This window comes from Coregonus clupeaformis, chromosome 15, assembly GCF_020615455.1.
Source record: "Coregonus clupeaformis isolate EN_2021a chromosome 15, ASM2061545v1, whole genome shotgun sequence".
Classification (NCBI taxonomy): domain Eukaryota; kingdom Metazoa; phylum Chordata; class Actinopteri; order Salmoniformes; family Salmonidae; genus Coregonus; species Coregonus clupeaformis.
In genome coordinates this window covers 56,323,328-56,345,127 of record NC_059206.1, presented here as the reverse complement: position 1 = coordinate 56,345,127, position 21,800 = coordinate 56,323,328, and the positions used below count along the sequence as shown (strand labels likewise).

Sequence of the window (21,800 nt, the reverse complement as noted above, 5' to 3'; positions counted from 1 at the left end):
TGACGGCGTTGTGTGTTACTAATGGTTTTCTTTGAGACTGTGGTCCCAGCTCTCTTCAGGTCATTGACCAGGTCCTGCCGTGTAGTTCTGGGCTGATCCCTCACCTTCCTCATGATCATTGATGCCCCACGAGGTGAGATATTGCATGGAGCCCCAGACCGAGGGTGATTGACCGTCATCTTGAACTTCTTCCATTTTCTAATAATTGCGCCAACAGTTGTTGCCTTCTCACCAAGCTACTTGCCTATTGTCCTGTAGCCCATCCCAGCCTTGTGCAGGTCTACAATTTTATCCCTGATGTCCTTACACAGCTCTCTGGTCTTGGCCATTGTGGAGAGGTTGGAGTCTGTTTGATTGAGTGTGTGGACAGGTGTCTTTTATACAGGTAACGAGTTCAAACAGGTGCAGTTAATACAGGTAATGAGTGGAGAACAGGAGGGCTTCTTAAAGAAAAACTAACAGGTCTGTGAGAGACGGAATTCTTACTGGTTGGTAGGTGATTAAATACTTATGTCATGCAATAAAATGGAAATTAATTACTTAAAAATCATACAATGTGAATTTCTGGATTTTTGTTTTAGATTGCGTCTCACAGTTGAAGTGTACCTATGATAAAAATTACAGACCTCTACATGTTTTGTAAGTAGGAAAACCTGCAAAATCGGCAGTGTATCAAATACTTGTTCTCCCCACTGTATACCATGTTTGAACAAAGGAAGGGGAGAGTGAACATATTTGAGATTGGGTTTGTTGCTCTCCAGATTCTGCAGAAGTCTGTAAATTGATGCTGAAATCTTTGATATAATAAACCTTTATAATCAAAGTACAGTGTCAGCGGATTTCTTATCAACACCTCATCGCAGCATCGTTGTTCGGCCACTACAGAAATTGGCGATGAGGATTTTGGGACGAGTTGCGTCTGTTTCAGCGTTCCATCATGGGCTCCGAACTGACTCTCGCTCCAGAGGCCGACAGATAAGGTGAGCTTTCACACAACTTTGGGCGCTGGTCAGTTCGTGTGGCTGTGTGTGCGTTGAGGGGATGCACCGTGAAGAACATGTTTGTGCCATGCTGTGATTGCTGTGTGAGGAGATTCCATTCAAAATTTTGTTTGCGTTGGAAACAACGGATCTAAAGGATCTAAGGAAAAAAGGAATTGATAACACTGGGCCCAGGGAAATTTGGCTTGAATAAAATTTAAGGGAAAAAGGAATAGAATGAAGGAATAAGGGACAAGGAACTAAGGAAAAAGGTATACTGATTAGGACGTCGCTGATCTACGGAAGCCCTCAAATGAGGCGATCATTAGATGGGCCGCAAATCCTGGAAAGTCACTAGTTGAATTTTCGGGTCAGTTCCAAGGAACTGGAGATTGTAGAATACAAATTCAATTGTATGTTACCTCTCGGTATATAGTTGACAACCTATATGTCCGAAGTAGCCTCTCATTGAATATCTGCAACTCAAGGTAGCACAAATTTAGGAAGAAAAATAAGGAAAAGGAGCGACGGAACCGTATGAATGAATGCATTCTTGTTGATTGAATAGTTTTCATGTGTGTGTGAGAGAAAGAGAGTGTGTGTGCGCAAATAAAGATGTCTCTGCTGTGTTTGAGCTGTGTGGATTGTGCAGAGAGTTATATGCTCGACTCATGCTATGATAAGATTTTATGTTAAATATATATATACACATATATGTTTTGGTTGAGAACAGGGGTTTTAGTTTTTTGTAAGGAAATCTGTTAATTACGGTTACAACCTTATGAGTCTCCATTTGAGAGATCGTTTTCAAATGTGTTAAAATCTATGAGCCCCCGGGAGGACGTTATGATTGTATAGAGAGGATTTGTAATGGATAAGAAAATAACTATAAATCTGCAGATTGGAGTAGAATGGGTGAAGAAAGAGGAGAGAGAAAATAGACTAAAGTTAAGTAACTTCGAAGTAGGATTTGTGATCTATGTTTTGTGTTCAGCGTTACTGTTGTCTGTGTGGTAAATGTGGTTTGTTGGAAAGAATGGAGAGACAGCTGGTCTGTCTGCTGTTTGACTTAATGAAAAATTGCTTGCGGGAGTGCTCATCTCACTCTGAAGACACACTAATAAATGAACTGCCTATGTGTGGAGTTCTAGGGGTTTGCAGTTACACAGAGCGAATATGCCACTCCCCTGCCTGCACTGAGCTGCTGTGACACGCAGATTTATTGCTGAAAAAAGAAAAGGGGGAGATTTGAGTACACACGAATAAAGTATTCTGTCTGTTAAGTGGCTGTTGCTTGACTAAGAAAACATATATGATGATTACTCCAATAGTTTAATATCTGTATTGTATGGTTGAAATAACCCAGTGAGTACATAAAATACTAAATTGTTGTCTGTTTCTTTTGTTCTCCTGTGGTGTGAGAGACGAGAAGGAGGAGACAGAGAGAGAGGAGGTGCTGACCAGTGCGTCACGCAACAGCGTGTGCTGTCCCGGATCCAGTCCAATTAAGGCCAGTACTGTTCTATCCACAAACGTACTTTCCCTTACAGGATATTAGAGACACATTTCTCGATAAAGGGCATTTATCTGTTTGTGTATGCCTAAAATATTTAATGTTGTGACCATTTAGCAGGGACTTGGCAACAGACTGATCAATTGATGTGATTGAGAATTACACATTGGAGTTTGTTTTTTTGTGCATGGGTTGTTTTGATTAGAGTTGTGTTGGAAATCCAGCACTGAGATTATTCTGTAAAATTAAGGTGATTGGGTGCTTATTAAGCAATTGGTTTGTGGGTGCTGTAGTGTTGCTGGATTGCAAGTCTTTCTTTTTTGATTGCTCTGAAGTTGACTAGTTTCCTTTACTTTTCTTTATCGGATGTGGTAAGATTGCCACTAATCAATAATTTGGTTAAAAAAATTACAAACAAAAAAAGGAGGGAAAGATAAGCTACATAGCTTAAAGTATATTTTTGGTTTTCAAATTAATTAGTTTAAAATAATATTAATAATAAAGAAATCACAATAAAGGAATATAAAAGAGTTGTTACAATGCGGAAAAAGGACATCAAAACTACGAAAGTAATTCCTCCTGTTGATGTAGTACAAAATAGTAACCCTTTAGTTAATGGTATTGCAAGGTTATCTGGAAAATGGCATAAACGTTGGCCTGACATTGAACAACCATGGTCAGTGGAAGGGACTCTTAACCCAGACGTAATTAAAATAATGCAAGTGCTTGTGTCCACATATAAGGCAGATCAAAAGAAGGGGAAAAAAGGGGAACAACGTAAAGAAAAGGGACAAAGAGAGCTGGGTGTTCTTAAGTTGTTTGAAAATGAGGGACAAAAACTGATAAAAGATACAAAAGTTAAAAGAGAGAGGTATAGAGAAAATAGCAAAAGAGGCGAAGGTAACAGAAAATCTAATGGCAGAAGTCAATACACCTTTCTCACATACGGATTCAGCAAAAAGACCCCCACATTATGAGGAAGAAGTAGAGTTTAAGGACGTCTATCCTCAGCTTCCAGTGATCATTCAGGAGGGTGATTATTGCATCAGAGATGAAGATGAACGAATAATAGAGAGAGGACAAGTAGAAATGACCATAAAGATGAATCCAAACTCCAAAAGTAAGATGAAAATGACATGTCTGCAAACTAAGAGTAGAGTGAGGTTCAGGAGGATGGAATTTGAAGATGATGATGATGATCAGAGTGATTCAGAAGTGATCATGGGTGGATATGACCCTGTGATCAGACGGAGGTTGGCCAGAGCGGAAAGAAGGGGTGATGGAAGTTGGAAGAAGAAGGATACAAGAGATTCGACCTCTGATGAAAGTGAAGATGGAGACAGCGATGAAGATTTGGAGATTAAAGGTGCTTCATGTTCAAGAGGATTTTATCCTGCAATGACTAGCACAGAAGAAATAGAAAGAGATATGGATCGATGCATATCATGCTTGGATAAGGCAAATAATTTAGAAGTAGTAAGAGAATTGGAAGAACAACTCAAGAAGCTGAAGATACAGATGGAAAAACTGCTGAAAAAAGAATCCCAAAAATTGGAGAGGAAGTATACATTGCGGCCAAGAAAAGGGAGCACAAGTAAGAAGATGATGCCAGTGATAATTCGAGGACAGAACCTGGAGTATAAGCCTTTGCAGAGTACCGATATGTCAGAAATACTTGAGAAGCTGCCTACTCTTCAAGATGGAGCATATCCTTGGATTTCAAAGTTGGAAGAAATTACGGTGGGAACACAGTCTGCCATAGGAGACATTAAGAGACTTTTGGCTAATCTCCTTGGGATTCCAGGTATGGAGGAAATTATTCAGAGAGCTGGACTTAATCGATATATGGGGACTGCGGTGAATTATCCTGAGTTGTTAGCTGCAAGTAGAAATCGGCTGTGGAGAGCACTGAAAGATATGTTTCCAACAAATGTGCATCCTGACAACATTCTGATTGACCCACTAGGACAACAAGGAAATCCGAGAGCCTATGTGTCAAGAGCTCATCAAGTGTGGAGAAATATTACCGGAAATGATCCAGATGGGAGTCAAATAGAGCAGTCAATTTTGCGAGCTAAACTGCAGATGGGGCTGCCCTCACCAGTACGGAGCAAACTGGCAGAGGTGGTTGGACTTGGAAGCATGGCAAAAGGTGTCTATACAGATCATATAGTTTCCTGAGTGGCGCAGTGGTCTAAGGCACTGCATCGCAGTGCTAACTGTGCCTCTAGAGATCCTGGTTCGAATCCAGGCTCTGTCGCAGCCGGCCGCGACCGGGAGACTCATGGGCGGCGCACAATTGGCCCAGCGTCGTCCAGGGTAAGGGAGGGAATGGCCGGCAGGGATGTAGCTCAGTTGATAGAGCATGGTGTTTGCAACGCCAGGGTTGTGGGTTCGATTCCCACGGGGGGCCAGTATATTCACTAACTGTAAGTCGCTCTGGATAAGAGCGTCTGCTAAATGACTAAAATGTAAAATGTAAATGTATAGCCCATCAAGTGGATCTATACAGGAAAAAAAAACACAACCAGAAAGAACAGGACCAAGAAACTCTCAGAAAACTCAATCAAATACAACTGGTGGAGAATAAGAAGACGGAGAAGAAACAGGCTTTGGTTATGCAGAATCAGTGTTCACCAAATCAACAATCACTGCCACAGCTTCAACCGACCCAGGACCAACCACAATTGTCCCAGCCACCACTAGTGGGACCAGTTGTTTCATATCCACAGCCAGTTTCCGGACAGACACAGAATTGGAGAGGAAGAGGACGAGAAGGTTTAGGAAGGGGAAGAGGAGGAAGATTTAATCCATACTTCCAGCAATCTTCAGAAGTGTGTTATAATTGTGGACAGGTTGGTCACTTTGCCCGTGAGTGTAATGGGCCAGGAGGAAACACCAGAGGAAATTTCAGAGGAAGATACAGGGGCCAGTCAAGATCATTTGGAGGACCGGTGAACCCTTATAGGGGCCCGGAGCCAGGATTCTAGAGGTGCCCAGAAGATCCGAAAGGGGGTGTCAGCTGGTAGCATCAGGACCGGAAAAGATCCAACAATTGAGGTGAAAGTAAACAACCGACCATTGGAAGTGATGGCGGATAGCGGAGCTGCTTTCACCTGTGTTCGGCCTGAAGATGCTACACATCTCCCTATGTCCAATCAACTGATTCGGACAATCGGGTTTGAGGGAGTGAAACAGCTGATTCCTCTTACGGAACCAATTGAGCTCTGCTATAAAAATCAGAAAACTACAATACCCATACTGGTATCGGAACATACACCTATTGCATTGTTGGGAAGATATGCATTGTGTAGATTGAATTGTACAATAAAATGTACGCCAGGTGGCTGTCTGGTAGAAGTGCCAAAAGAAACGGTTTACTGAAGAAGAGTCAATCTCTGTCGATGATGACAGAGATTGACTCTTCTTCAGTATTTTGGATTGGAAATCTCAGTGCAGATTTTTTGAAGCCGGCTAAGATATGGGAGAAATTCATTGTGGCAAACATGCCAGATGCGAGGCTTCAGGCATATCCATTTCATTGTACGCTCAAGTGTTTCAAGAATGCTGCCCAATCGAACTCAGAGGAATGGTTGAGTCATCAACCAAAGAAAGTTTACCTCAGCTCATGTTGCATAATTTTAGGACCACAAGGAGCAGCTATGAAGATAAACACAGACAATTATCTTGATAAAGAATTTGAGATTGAGAAGAGTGTGCCACATGTGACCTTGTTGGTTTCTGAAGACTATGAGCAGAAGCATATAGGAGAAATGATGACAGAAGCAGAGAAAGCTGTTTTTGTACCGATGAAAGAGAATTTGGCGATTTGGAGGAGTGAAGATCAGCGATTTCTCAAAATCATGATTTTGGCTCAAGGACAAGGACAGCCACAAGCTGTACGGATGACACATTAATCTATTTGCAGTGTGAAGATGGATTCAGACCCTATGAAAGAGGAGATGTTGCAACAAGTTCCAGAATGTTTGTGGTCTCAACACAGTGCCGATATTGGACTTGTGAAATCAGCCCAACCGTTGAAAGTTGAACTTCGACCAGGAGCCAGACCTCCTTGGAAGAATCAGTATCCAATGAAAGATGAAGCAATCCAAGGGATCGAACAACAAATTAAAGGACTTTCGAAAGCAGGTGTTTTGAAGACAATAAAAAATCCTCAGAGTAACACGCCTTTGTTGCCTGTGAAGAAACCTGATGAGACTTATCGTGTGGTTCATGATTTGAGAGCGGTGAATGAGGTAGTGACTGATTTTCCAGCAGACGTGCCAGACCCGCATACCTTGTTAGCCCAAATTCCTCCTGATGCGACACATTTCACGGTGTTAGACTTATGTGGTGCATTTTTTAGTGTTCCACTTAGTGTAGAAAGTCAGGGTTTATTTGGGTTCACATATAATGGACAGTTCTATGAGTACAGGCGATTGCCACAGGGGTTCAAGCATAGCCCTCAAATTTTCAATAAAGTACTGAAGGACGATTTGGTAGGGATAGATCAGATATTGCAAAGCACTGTCATTCAGTACATGGATGATATAATTATCTGTTCACAGAATGAGGAAACATATCATAAATACTCAATTAAATTGCTACAGGTATTGGCAGAAAAGGGGCATAAGGTTTCACAGAAAAAGTTGCAATATTGCCAGGAGAAGGTCGTTTATTTGGGTAAAAAAATAACGCATGGACACAGAAGCATTTCTGACAGTCAATTGGAAGCTATTCGTAAGGCTCCGAAGCCTAGAACTGTCAGAGAGATGATGACATTTCTTGGTATTGCTGGTTATTCTTCAGCCTGGGTTGAGGGCTATGCTAGTTTGACGGAACCTTTGAGAGCTATGGTTAAAGATACTGGGAATGGTCAACTCCATAGCAATCTTTCCTGGACACAGGAAGGCCTTGTAGCATTTGAAACGATCAAACAGAGGTTACAAAAGGCACCAGCACTCACACTACCAGACTACTCTAAGAATTTCTTGCTATATGTGTCTACTTCTACTGGAGGTAAATATGCATGTGCAGTTCTTTGTCAGCCAACAGGTACAGGGACGAATCCTCAACATATTTCCTACTACTCTACTGCCTATTCAGAAGTAGAACTAGGGCTACCACTGTGGTACAGAGCAATGGTGGGAGTATATTTAATGTATGACAAAGCATCATCTGTTACGATGGGTTACCCAGTAACAATTCTTACCCATCATAGTCTCAGAAATCTTCTGAACTATGGAAAATATACATTGACTATGCCTAGGCTCAGAGACTATCATAGGCTCTTAGAGCAGGAAGATGTCACCCTAGTGAGGTGTGATACGGTGAATCCAGCCGAGAATTTGCCAACTTCAGAGGATGGTGAGCCACATGATTGTGTACAAGAAGCAGAGAAATATTCTAGGCTTAGGTCAGATTTGCAAGCCCTTCCATTACGTGAGGCAGACCTGGAGTATTGGACTGATGGGTCTTGTTATCATGTGGGAGATAAATTGTGTGCTGGCTATGCAGTAGTTAAAGCCCAAGGAACTGGATTTGTTGTTGAAAAGGCTGAAGTAATACCACAGCCTGCGTCCGCACAACTTGCTGAACTTGTGGGGCTAACAGAAGCGTGTTTGTTAGCAGAAGGAAAGCGAGTGACGATATATTCTGATTCTGCATATGCACATAGTGTATGTCATTTGTTTGGAGCAGTGTGGAAAGGTTGAGGGTTTAAGAAAACGGATGGTTCTCCGATACAATATAATGCGCAAATAATGAAACTGTTGCATGCTATGATGAAGCCTAAAGAGATAGTGATAGCTAAGTGTGCAGCTCATAAAACAGATGTGTCAAAAGTCACACAAGGGAACAAAGCTGCTGATTAAGCTGCAAAAGCTGTCACAGGAGCGGACAAATTGGGCAAGGTTTTTCTGGTCACCCATGGAGTGGACTTGGAAGACAAAATTACGCTTAAGGATGTGATTTTGATGCAAGAAGCTGCTTCTACAATTGACAAACAGTTATGGCTAGACCGAGGTGCCGTCAAAGATGCTACGGGTCTTTGGAGAAACCATGAGGGGTTGATAGTAGCGCCTCTAGACCTATTAGGTCTGATGATTCAGGAAGCACATGGGTTAGCTCATGTTGCAAGGGGGGAGGTTAGGAGAAAGATCACAAAGGAGTATGGTTTTTGGGCACCATATTTGCTTGAACAGGTTGACTATGTCATAGGCAGGTGCACAATCTGTCTGAAAAATAATGTTCGCAGAGGTGTGACTGTTCTTCCTGGTTACATTCCAACACCGAGAGGTCCTATGCGTGAGTTGGTTATCGACTTTGTTGATATGATAAAACCAATTGAAGGGAAAAGATACATGCTGGTGGTTGTGGATAGATTTTCACGATTGCCGGAGGCCTGTCCAACCAAGCGAAAAGACGCTCAGGCGGTTGCCAACTTCTTGTGTAAAGAAGTCATAAGCAGGTGGGGACTTCCCGATCGAATATCCTCAGATAATGGGAAAGAATTTGTGGATAAATCAGTGAAATTGATTTAGCAAAAATGGGGAATTAAGCAACGTCTAGGAGCAGTTTATCACCCACAAAGTCAAGAGATTTGTGAAAAAATGAATGGTGTTTTGAAAAATCGCATTGTCAAGATTTGCCAGCATACGGGTCTAAACTGGATAGAGGCGCTCCCTTTAGCATTAATGGTGTGACGCTCAGGTGAGTTGCGTGATCTACGTATGACACCCCATGAACTGGTCACAGGAAGAAGGATGCCTACGCCTTGTTTGCGAACAAGCGGAAAGGGTCCAAGTTTGGCTCTTTTGGAAGATGAAAAGAGAGCGTATGTTACATACAGTGGGGAAAAAAAGTATTTAGTCAGCCACCAATTGAGCAAGTTCTCCCACTTAATAAGATGAGAGAGGCCTGTAATTTTCATCATAGGTACACGTCAACTATGACAGACAAATTGAGAAAAAGAAATACAGAAAATTACATTGTAGGATTTTTAATGAATTTATTTGCAAATTATGGTGGAAAATAAGTATTTAGTCACCTACAAACAAGCAAGATTTCTGGCTCTCACAGACCTGTAACTTCTTCTTTAAGAGGCTCCTCTGTCCTCCACTCGTTACCTGTATTAATGGCACCTGTTTGAACTTGTTATCAGTATAAAAGACACCTGTCCACAACCTCAAACAGTCACACTCCAAACTCCACTATGGCCAAGACCAAAGAGCTGTCAAAGGACACCAGAAACAAAATTGTATACCTGCACCAGGGTGGGAAGACTGAATCTGCAATAGGTAAGCAGCTTGGTTTGAAGAAATAAACTGTGGGAGCAATTATTAGGAAATAGAAGACATACAAGACCACTGATAATCTCCCTCGATCTGGGGCTCCACGCAAGTTCTCACCCCGTGGGGTCAAAATGATCAAAAGAACGGTGAGCAAAAATCCCAGAACCATATGGGGGGACCTAGTGAATGACCTGCAGAGAGCTGGGACCAAAGTAACAAAGACTACCATCAGTAACACACTACGCCGCCAGGGACTCAAATCCTGCAGTGCCAGACGTGTCCCCCTGCTTAAGCCAGTACATGTCCAGGCCCGTCTGAAGTTTGCTAGAGTGCATTTGGATGATCCAGAAGACGATTGGGAGAATATCATATGGTCAGATGAAACCAAAATAGAACTTTTTGGTAAAAACTCAACTCGTCGTGTTTGGAGGACAAAGAATGCTGAGTTGCATCCAAAGAACACCATACCTACTGTGAAGCATGGGGGTGGAAACATCATGCTTTGGGGCTGTTTTTTCTGCAAAGGGACCAGGACGACTGATCCGTGTAAAGGAAAGAATGAATGGGGCCATGTATCGTGAGATTTTGAGTGAAAACCTCCTTCCATCAGCAAGGGCATTGAAGATGGAACGTGGCTGGGTCTTTCAGCATGACAATGATCCCAAACACACCGCCCGGGCAACATAGGAGTGGCTTCATAAGAAGCATTTCAAGGTCCTGGAGTGGCCTAGCCAGTCTCCAGATCTCAACCCCATAGAAAATCTTTGGAGGGAGTTGAAAGTCCGTGTTGCCCAGCGACAGCCCCAAAACATCACTGCTCTAGAGGAGATCTGCATGGAGGAATGGGCCAAAATACCAGCAACAGTGTGTGAAAACCTTGTGAAGACTTACAGAAAACGTTTGACCTGTGTCATTGCCAACAAAGGGTATATAACAAAGTATTGAGAAACTTTTGTTATTGACCAAATACTTATTTTCCACCATAATTTGCAAATAAATTCATTAAATATCCTACAATGTGATTTTTTGGATTTTTTTTCTCATTTTGTCTGTCATAGTTGACGTGTACCTGTGATGAAAATTACAGGCCTCTCTCATCTTTTTAAGTGGGAGAACTTGCACAATTGGTGGCTGACTAAATACTTTTCCCCCCCACTGTATATGGCCAATTTTCATAAAAAGTTATCCACATATGTTTCTGATAGGCAAAGAAAAGAAGAGGTGCAGGAAAAGCTCGATGAGCAAAAAAGGAGTACAGTGCAACCTGGGGACAAGGTGTTCGTGAAGGTATTTAGAATGAAGTGGTATAACGAGCGCCGTGAGGAACCATTTGAAGTTGTTCGTAGTACTGGAACGGCTGTCCAGGTTAAAGGGTCTCCAACGTGGTATCATTTGTCACATTGTGTTAAAGCGCCTAGAGAAGAGGTGCCACGCGCAGAGAGCCAAGATGTTGAAGGCTTAAGAGAGCAGGATGAAGATAGGGAAGAACAGACAGAAGGAGAGATGCATGACAATATCCAGAGTCAAAACCCAGAAGGAGAGATTGTCCATGCTGTGGACAATGTTGATGATCATGTGTACACTTCTGATGATGCCAGACACGACTCTGCAATGGATGGACAGGAAAGGAGATTTGGGGACATTGATTTTCAATATGTCCCAGAAACAACAGGGCATATTTCAGTGGAATGTGAAACCGCAGAGATCACCAAGGGCAACTCTGTTACAGGAGAAGCTGGTGATTCGGTTAGACAAAGTAGCCCCAGACCAGTTCGGAAAAAAGTCAGACCAAAGCGTTACGAAAACTAGGGTTGAAGTAACTCTAGGAAATTTTGAATATCTGATTGTGCGATAATTCACATTTCTTTGCATATTGTTGTGATATTTAGTGTTTTCTTATGAATCAAAGGGGGGAAATGGAATGTGATTCATTTTTATATATCATTTTTGATATTGATGTTTTAATTTTCATGTGTTGCTTTGCAAAAGATACTGGTTGGTGTTTTCTTTTCTTCCAGAAGCATATGGGGAATGTGTAGAGTGGGATTCAAATACTCAAACATGGACAATATGAATGGACTGGAGGAAGTTGAACAAGGACGGTGTGGAAATGTTCAATTCCATCATCGACGTTGCATTGAAAGTCGACACTGCTGAGGAGCTGCAGTGTAGCGGACTACATTCCAGTGTCTGCAATGATGTGTATATATATATATATATACAGTGGGGCAAAAAAGTATTTAGTCAGCCACCAATTGTGCAAGTTCTCCCACTTAAAAAGATGAGAGAGGCCTGTAATTTTCATCACAGGTACACGTCAACTATGACAGACAAAATGAGAAAAAAAATCCAAAAAATCACATTGTAGGATATTTAATGAATTTATTTGCAAATTATGGTGGAAAATAAGTATTTGGTCAATAACAAAAGTTTCTCAATACTTTGTTATATACCCTTTGTTGGCAATGACACAGGTCAAACGTTTTCTGTAAGTCTTCACAAGGTTTTCACACACTGTTGCTGGTATTTTGGCCCATTCCTCCATGCAGATCTCCTCTAGAGCAGTGATGTTTTGGGGCTGTCGCTGGGCAACACGGACTTTCAACTCCCTCCAAAGATTTTCTATGGGGTTGAGATCTGGAGACTGGCTAGGCCACTCCAGGACCTTGAAATGCTTCTTATGAAGCCACTCCTATGTTGCCCGGGCGGTGTGTTTGGGATCATTGTCATGCTGAAAGACCCAGCCACGTTCCATCTTCAATGCCCTTGCTGATGGAAGGAGGTTTTCACTCAAAATCTCACGATACATGGCCCCATTCATTCTTTCCTTTACACGGATCAGTCGTCCTGGTCCCTTTGAAGAAAAACAGCCCCAAAGCATGATGTTTCCACACCCATGCTTCACAGTAGGTATGGTGTTCTTTGGATGCAACTCAGCATTCTTTGTACTCCAAACACGACGAGTTGAGTTTTTACCAAAAAAGTTCTATTTTGGTTTCATCTGACCATATGACATTCTCCCAATCCTCTTCTGGATCATCCAAATGCACTCTAGCAAACTTCAGACGGGCCTGGACATGTACTGGCTTAAGCAGGGGGACACAGCAGGATTTGAGTCCCTGGCGGCGTAGTGTGTTACTGATGGTAGGCTTTGTTACTTTGGTCCCAGCTCTCTGCAGGTCATTCACTAGGTCCCCCCGTGTGGTTCTGGGATTTTGCTCACCGTTCTTGTGATCATTTTGACCCCACGGGGTGAGATCTTGCGTGGAGCCCCAGATCGAGGGAGATTATCAGTGGTCTTGTATGTCTTCCATTTCCTAATAATTGCTCCCACAGTTGATTTCTTCAAACCAAGCTGCTTACCTATTGCAGATTCAGTCTTCCCAGCCTGGTGCAGGTCTACAATTTTGTTTCTGGTGTCCTTTGACAGCTCTTTGGTCTTGGCCATAGTGGAGTTTGGAGTGTGACTGTTTGAGGTTGTGGACAGGTGTCTTTTATACTGATAACAAGTTCAAACAGGTGCCATTAATACAGGTAACGAGGGAGGACAGAGGAGCCTCTTAAAGAAGAAGTTACAGGTCTGTGAGAGCCAGAAATCTTGCTCGTTTGTAGGTGACCAAATACTTATTTTCCACCATAATTTGCAAATAAATTCATTAAAAATCCTACAATGTGATTTTCTGGATTTTTTTTTCTCAATTTGTCTGTCATAGTTGACGTGTACCTATGATGAAAATTACAGGCATCTCTCATCTTTTTAAGTGGGAGAACTTGCACAATTGGTGGCTGACTAAATACTTTTTTTCCCCACTGTATACACACACATATTTGCATGTATAATACATAATTTGTGTCATATTCTTTCTGTATTAATTTTTTAAAGAATGATGTTTTCTGTTGTTGGGTACATGTGGGGACCTCAGATGTTTTTTGGTTTTTTCTTTGACGCTTAGGGATATTGGGTCTAGGCAGGGACAGAGAGAATCCACAGGAGGGTCCGATGGGTCGACCAGCCTGAATGTGGACGGGTTTTTGATTGTATTTTGTTTTCTGAGGCTTTCATGTGTATTCGATTGCAAAGCTTAAAATGCATTGATAAAGAATTATAAATTGATCTCGAGTACTTAGGTGGTCGCCTGGGGCAGAGGGGCCGTGAGAGAATTTTACCGTCTTGAGTGATTGATGGATATTTGGAAAGAAAGCTGCCAGACAGGTTTTTCGCTCTTACACTCCATAAAAATTTGTTCACACTCCATAAACTTGGTTTTATTGCTAAAGTTACACAAGAAGCCTGATGTAATAAAAAAATTAATTGTTTTCGAAACTTAATTAGTCTCGAAGGGGGGAAATATGTAGTATCTGAGGTTTTCATATTGTTGGTTAAATGAACTTTACTTTACTTTGCTGAAACATCTGGAAAGTGTTACTATAGGGGCCCCCTAAGACAGACAACATTTGGCTATGTGGATGCCAGGGATTGGTCTATTCAAAACACGCCATCTTATGTTACATGGATATATATATATATATACACCATGTTTGAACAAAGGAAGGGGAGAGAACATTTTTGAGATTGGGTTTGTTGCTCTCCAGATTCTGCAGAAGTCTGTAAATTGATGCTGAAATCTTTGATATAATAAACCTTTATAATCAAAGTACAGTGTCAGCGGATTTCTTATCAACACATCATCGCAGCATCGTTGTTCGGCCACCACTGCTGTCATTTCAGTCGCTGTGGTAGCTGACGTGTATAGTGTTGGAGACATCCTCATACATGGACACACTTTACTCAAAGCCAGTGGCATGTCGTTAGTGAGCTTCACTTCTCCCACTTTCACCATGCCGTGCCGCTCACAAAAGTGATTGCTGTCCTCGTTATGAAATGATCAACTTTATCCTGTATATATATATATATATATATATATATATATATATATATATTTTTTTTTTAAAGACCATATTGTTTAAAGCAAAATGACTAACTACTGCTGATGGTGAACCTGAACAATCAAAATAAAATATAATGTAAGCCCCGATCAGTAGGTAGGCTATAGCCAGAGGAGAGTTGTGTCACCGGTAGCTTACTTTAATACAATTTTCAACTGCGCATTTGATAACAATAACCTATCAAATTACATTGGTTGTCTCTCAATTAATTAAGCCTAATATTGCGCAATCCATTAGACAAGCATCTGAATGCTGAAGATGCCGCGGAGATAAGGAAGAGGTCACCTACCGCTTGTTGGTCAGTGTGCGAATCACTCTTCCAAGTGCAGTGACAGTGCGTAGTTTGACTAGGCTTCTGATATTGGCTGAGATTGTTCGGCATGCAAAATGACTTGTAGATCAATGACTCAATGCAGTTACATGCTTAGTTTCGACACATCAGTTGTCACTAAAGATTAGGTATTTTCGGAAGGAAGAAAGAAAGTGAACTGACAATTCATAACGTTTGAATACATTTTTGACCGGTGCATGCTACTTTTGGATCGAGTTGGGGTCCCGCAGACCAATGCACTCATATCTTAAACATTTGAACCAGGGATCGATGTGTATCAGTAATTCGTTACATCCCTAGTACCATACAGGTTCACTTTTTATGGGTTCGGTTCTGTTCCGATTCAGCACGCTTTGGGTCAGCTGTGTGGATCAACTGTTTGCAGCAGCTGTCGGGAGACTAACGTTACTGCACTGACTCGCAGCAACAGGTAGCTGCTTCTTGAAAACACACAGCACATTGTCAAACTTCAGAAATAGTGCTCATTGATCTGCAAAACACCTTAGCTAGATGTAAAATGCTGCGACCCCCCAAAAAAATATTGTTTTAGCTTAGATTAATTCAGCATGTTATAGACAATGGAGCGAAACCCGCCCCTCAATACGCTTTACAAGCGAGCCAGTACCATATATTTTAGGGTATCAGATTGGTACGCTTTTGGCCCACGTGAACCTCACCTCACCCAAATGTAATAGAAAAACAGACCCACCCATACCAGCTCGGGTATGGTACGATTCAGCACCCAGATGGAAAAACGCTATAGGAGTGCTGATCTAGAATCAGTTTTGCCTTTAAGATCATAATGAATAACATTATATGGACAGATCCTAGATCAGCTCTCCTACTCTGAGATGCTTTGTGGATACGGGCCCAGATTTGGGTTGCCTATGTGAATGCAGCCATAGCCTATGTCAGCGGTCCCCAATTACATTCAGCAATGGGCCAATTCAATTCTTGATACTTAAAAAAATATGTATTTATTTATTTGGATCTCCAATTAGCTGCTGACTCGCCAGCAGCTACTCTTCCTGGGGTCCAAACAGGAAACAACAAATAAAATGCACAATATACATACATAGCATTACGTTTACATTACAATTTAGCCATTTAGCAGATGCTCCCACCCAGAGCAACCCCCAGCTAGTGCATTCATCTTAAGATAGCCAGGCGAGACAACCAGATATCAGTCGTATCCCAACCACGTATCACATACATAATACAATGTAAAAAACAATACAAAATGCATAAGAATGTCTGTCTCTTCACAGTTCCCGTCGTTCCGTAAGGTGATCTTTTATCTGTTTTTTGAATCTGGTTTTATTGCTAGCTTGAGTTACCTGAGATGGCAGGTTCCATTTAGTCATTGCTCTATTTAATAATGTGCGTTTCCCAGCCTCTGTTTTTCTGTGAAGAGACCTCTGGTTGCATGTCTTGTGTGATAACGATGAGTGTCTGAACTGTGTGACAACTGCTTGAACAGACAGTTGGGTACCCTCAACACTAGCACAAAGACCAATAGTGATGCAGTCAATCTCGCCTCAACTTTGAGCCAGGAGAGATTGACATGCAGGTTATTGACATTCGTCCTCCGTGTATATCTAAGTGCAATACGTGCTGCTCAGTTTTGGACCAACTGCAATTTGCCTATGTCCTTCTTTGCCGCACCTGACCACGCAATTGGACAGTAGTCCAGGTGCGACAAAACTAGGGTCTGTAGGACCTGTCTGGTTGACTGAGATATCAAGAAAGCAGAGCAACGCTTTAACATGGACAGGGCTCTTCCAATTTTAGTAACCATTGAGTGTATATGTTTTGACCATGATAGCTTGCTATCAAGGGTGACACCCAGCAGTTTAGTCTCTTCAACTTGCACAATAGCCACATTATTCAATAATAGATCCAGATGAGGTTTAGGGTTGAGTGAGTGATTTGTCCCAAAAATGATACTTTTAGTTTTTGTGATACCAGCCTATTGCTAGTTACACATTCTAAAACTGACTGGAGCTCTATTTTAAAGGTGTCATTTATTTTACTGTTGCAGCCGACGTGTATACTGTTCAGTTGTCAGTGTACATGGACACAGGCTTTATTCAAGGTCAGTGGAAGGTCATTAGTAAACACAGAAAATAATAATGGTCCAAGCCGGCTGCCCTGCAGTACACCACACTCAACTGAATTAGCATTAGAGAGGCTTCCATTAATGAAAACCCTCTGTGTTCTATTGGATAGGTAACTGTCCATGCATGATAAGGCAGAGGATGTTAATCCATAAATCACCTACTTTTTTTTAGCAATATGTTATGATCAATGATGTCAAAGGCTTCATTGAAGTCTAACAAAACAGCTCCCACAATCTTCTTATTATCAACTTCTTTCAGCCAATCATCAGTCATTTGTGTCAGTGCCAAGCATGTTGAGTGCCCTTTCCTATAAGCATACTGAAACTCTGTTAAGTTGTTTTCTGTCAAATAACATTTATTTGGTCAAACAAAATGTTTCCCAAAGTTTTCTAAGCACCGGTAACAGGCTGATTGGTCTGCTGTTTGAACCATTAAAGGGTGCTTTGCTATTTTTGGCCAGCGGAATGACCTTTGCCTCCCTCCAGGCCTGAGGGCACACTCCATCTTCTAGGCTTAGATTGAAGATGTGGCAAATAGAAGTCGCCATGTATTTCGCTACCAACCTCAGTAATTTACCATCCAGGTTGTCGGTTCCAGGTGGTTTGTCCTTATTTATAGATAGCAATAATTGTTTCACCTCTTCCACACTAACTTTACGGAATTCAAAGCTACAGTGCTGGTCTTTCATTATTTGGTCCGTATGGAATGAATATGAAGGCTCAGTATTTGTTGTTTGCATGTCATGCCTAAGTTTGCTAATCTTGTCAACAAAAATGTATTACACACATCAGACCAACAAATATTTTTTACATCTTCAACATAGGAGTCACTGCAAAACCCTTATTTGTACTCTATTTTAGATCCAGTCTTTGGAACTTTGGTTTTCCTAGATATGGATATTATATTATGATCACTACATCCAATGGGTGAGGATACTGCTTTAGAGAAGATTTCTGCAGCATTAGTAAATATGTGGTCAATACAAGTGGATGATTTAGTTCCTGTTCTGTTTGTAAATACCCTGGTAGGTTGACAGATTGTTGGAAGCTTTTTCTTGAGTGGACAGCTTGATGAATTCCAGTCAATATTTAGGTCACCCACAAAATATACCTCTTTATATCATATACATTATCAAGTATTTCACACATATTTTCCAGATACTGACTGTTAGCACTTGGTGGTGTATATCAACTTCCCACAAGAATAGGCTTTAGGTGAGGCAGGTGAACCTGTAGCCATATTACTTCAACAGCATTTGACATGAGATCCTCTAAGCTTTACAGAAATATGACTCTGCACATAAACAGCAATTCCTCCTTCATTGGCATTCCTGTCTCTTCTGTAGATGTTATAACCATGTATTGCTACCACTGTTTCAAAGGAATTATCTAAGTGAGTTTCAGATATGAATGCTTTCTGTTGCTAGAAAGTTATTGATTATATGAACCATAAATCTTAGGCTAAATATGTTAATGTGGAATATTCTTAGCACATTCTTGATTGTTTTTATTGCTTTACTGGGAGGCTTATCAGAGGTAGACATGACAGCGATATTTATACTTGAGCTGATAGTGCAGGGTGAACTGCTCACAGTTGGCTTACTACTAGGGCAAAATGTCTCACTGCTAACAGTATAACTCAGGTTCATAGGCACATGATTACTGCTGAAAATAGCTGTCGGATTGACAGAGGCATTTAGAGGAACATAAATTAGGTTACTTACATTATAACTGCCAACACACCTGGGAAAATGTACATTTGCAGCAGCACTATGACAGATCAGCAACACAATGGTAGGGATTATCTGAGCAGGTCTTGGGTCACTGATAAGTCATTGTCTCAACGCGGCCTTGAAATGAGAGAACAGGGTCCAGGCACCAAGATGATTAAGATGGACTCCATCATTCCTGTACAGCATCTTCTGTTTCCAAAAGGTGCCGAAGATATCTATAAATGTTATGCCAACAGAGCTACAGTAGTCTTCAGCCAGATGTGTAATGCCAGTAGCCTGCTGAATCTTTCGCTTCCCAGAGATGGCAAAGGGCCTGAAATAATAATTGTTTTTTGGAGTCTTTCAGAACTTGAATCAGTTCTTTAAAATCCAGTTTCAGCCATTCTGAGCTAGCCCTCCTAATGTCGTTTGACGCCACATGGACTACGACAGCGTCAGCCACCAGCAGCTTTCATAGAACACTAGGAAGCAGCCTAGTAATGTCCTGTACTCATCCTCCAGGATAGCACAGGGTTTTTGCCCCAGGAACCGAGAGCTACCGATGAGCTGCCAATGATAATGGTCCGGCAGTTTTTGCACCTCGAACCGGCCCAAAGAATTGTGGCTGACGGAGGAGCCGGTGCATCAGACACACTTGAGGTCCGGTAAGAAGAGGAGTGCAGCAGATCCGAGTCAAAGTCAGAATCCCCCTGAAAAAGGAGTCCGTATAGGGGACAATGGCGTGGGAACCTCCAAAGCCAGGAGGGCGAAGCTGTTTGACAACTGGATTTGGTTCTGGCTTCCCAACGCTAAAGAAGCCCCACTCACCACAGGCCGCTTCCCTCCATTTGGCCTACGGTGGGTGACATGCTTCCATGGTTGGGCAGCAGGATTGGTGACAGTATCATCCGCTAAATCCACCAGAAGCCCCGGTCCTGCGCCATCTTCCAGGGGAGTGGGAGACTTCTTCGGAGAGGGGTCCCTGGAAGGCATTGGCCATTCAGTCAAGTAGTGTTGACATGGCGGTGATACTCAACACATCGGAGAGGTGATACTCAACACATCGGAGTGTCGTCCAGCCTTTGGTGTAGAGAAGGAGAAGGTTGCACAGTAGATTGTGCAAGTTCTTAATCTGTTTGCTAAGAGTAGCCAATTCTTCCTTATAATCCTCCATGAGTAAACAATTGTTGCATCGGAAATCCGGTCGGCCCACACTGTCCAAGAAAAGAGCATAGTAAATACAGCTCCTGTAGTGCATGAAACGCTAGATTTTTCCTCTGAATGGGGAAGCCTCCATGGGAAGAGACATAGCAACTCAATCCGTGTCACAGAGATAGCGATTTACAGGCAGAAAAAAAAGGACCTATACAGGCCGTCGGTAAATTACACCCGATAATTAAAAAATATATACTGTACCAGTCAAAAGTTTGAACACACCTACTCATTCAAGGGTTTCTTTATTTTTACTATTTTCTACATTGTAGAATAATAGTGAAGACATCAAAACTATGAACTAGCACATATGGAATCATGTAGTAACCAAAAAAGTTTAAACAAATCAAAACATATTTTATATTTGACATTCTTCAAATAGCCACCCTTTGCCTTGATGACAGCTTTGCACACTCTTGGCATTCTCTCAACCAGCTTCACCTAGAATGCTTTTCCAACAGCCTTGAAGGAGTTCCCACATATGCTTAGCACTTGTTGGCTGCTTTTCCTTCACTCTGCCATCCGACTCATCCCAAACCATCTCAAATTGGGTTGAGGTCAGGGGATTGTGGAGGCTAGGTAATGTGATGCAGAACTCCATCACTCTCCTTCTTGGTAAAATAGCCCTTACACAGCCTGGAGGTGTGTTGGGTCATTGTCCTGTTGAAAAACAAATGATAGTCCCACTAAGCCCAAATCAGATGGGATGGCGTATCACTGCAGAATGCTAAAAACATGTTTTCACTTTGTCATTATGGGGTATTGTGTGTAGATGGGTGAGATTTTTTATTTTTTTTTAATCAATTTTGAATTCAGGCTGTAACAACAAAATGTGGAACAAGTCAAGGGGTATGAATACATTCTGAAGGCATTTCAAAGCTCACTACATTAAATTACATAATTTAAAAGCCCAATTTATAGAGAGTGTTAGAAACTACTATATTGATGTCCATATTTACTAACTTTGAAGAGATGGTGATTGGGTCTAAATAAGCGTTGGATAGTCTAAATTCAGTGTACTTCTCTTTAACTGCAATTTCCCGAAAGTCAGACTCTTCCCACACACCAACTACACTGAATGAAAATATGAACGCAACATGTAAAGTGTTGGTAGAATGTTTCATGAGCTGAAATTCAAGATACCATAATTTTTTCATAAGCACAACAAGCTTATTTCTCTCAAATTGTGTGTTGATGTATGCGGATTACTCAACACTATACACGTCAGCTACTACAGCAACTGAAATGACTGCAACACTTAAAGAGCTGCAGTTCGTTTCAGAATGGGTGGCAAGGATAAGTTAGTCCTAAATATTTCAAAAACTAAAAGCATTGTATTTGGGACAAATCATTCACTAAACCCTAAACCTCAACTAAATCTTGTAATAAATAATGAGGAAATTGAGCAAGTTGAGGTGACTAAACTGCTTGGAGTAAAACTGGAATGTAAACTGTCATGGTCAAAACATATTGACAGTAGCTAAGATGGGGAGAAGGCTGTCCATAACAAAGCACTACTCTACCTTCTTAAGAGCACTATCAACAAGGCAGGTCCTACAGGCTCTAGTTTTGTCGCACCTGGACTACTGTTCAGTCGTGTGGTCAGGTGCCACAAAGAGGCAAATGCAATTGGCTCAGAACAGGGCAGCACGGCTGGCCCTTGGATGTATAGTGGGGAAAAAAAGTATTTAGTC

At 41.7% G+C, this 21,800-nt stretch overlaps 1 protein-coding gene across 1 annotated transcript in view; it reads right to left on the bottom strand.

Moving 5' to 3' along the window:
* Positions 1-19,887, bottom strand: part of LOC121583528 (tyrosine-protein phosphatase non-receptor type 13-like) — a 150,176-nt gene extending 130,289 nt beyond the window's left edge. Inside the window, 2 exon segments of the mRNA XM_045225454.1 lie at positions 19,550-19,604; positions 19,723-19,887. Coding sequence (XP_045081389.1) covers positions 19,550-19,604; positions 19,723-19,887 — 220 coding nt within the window.
* Positions 19,888-21,800: the final 1,913 nt, after the last annotated feature.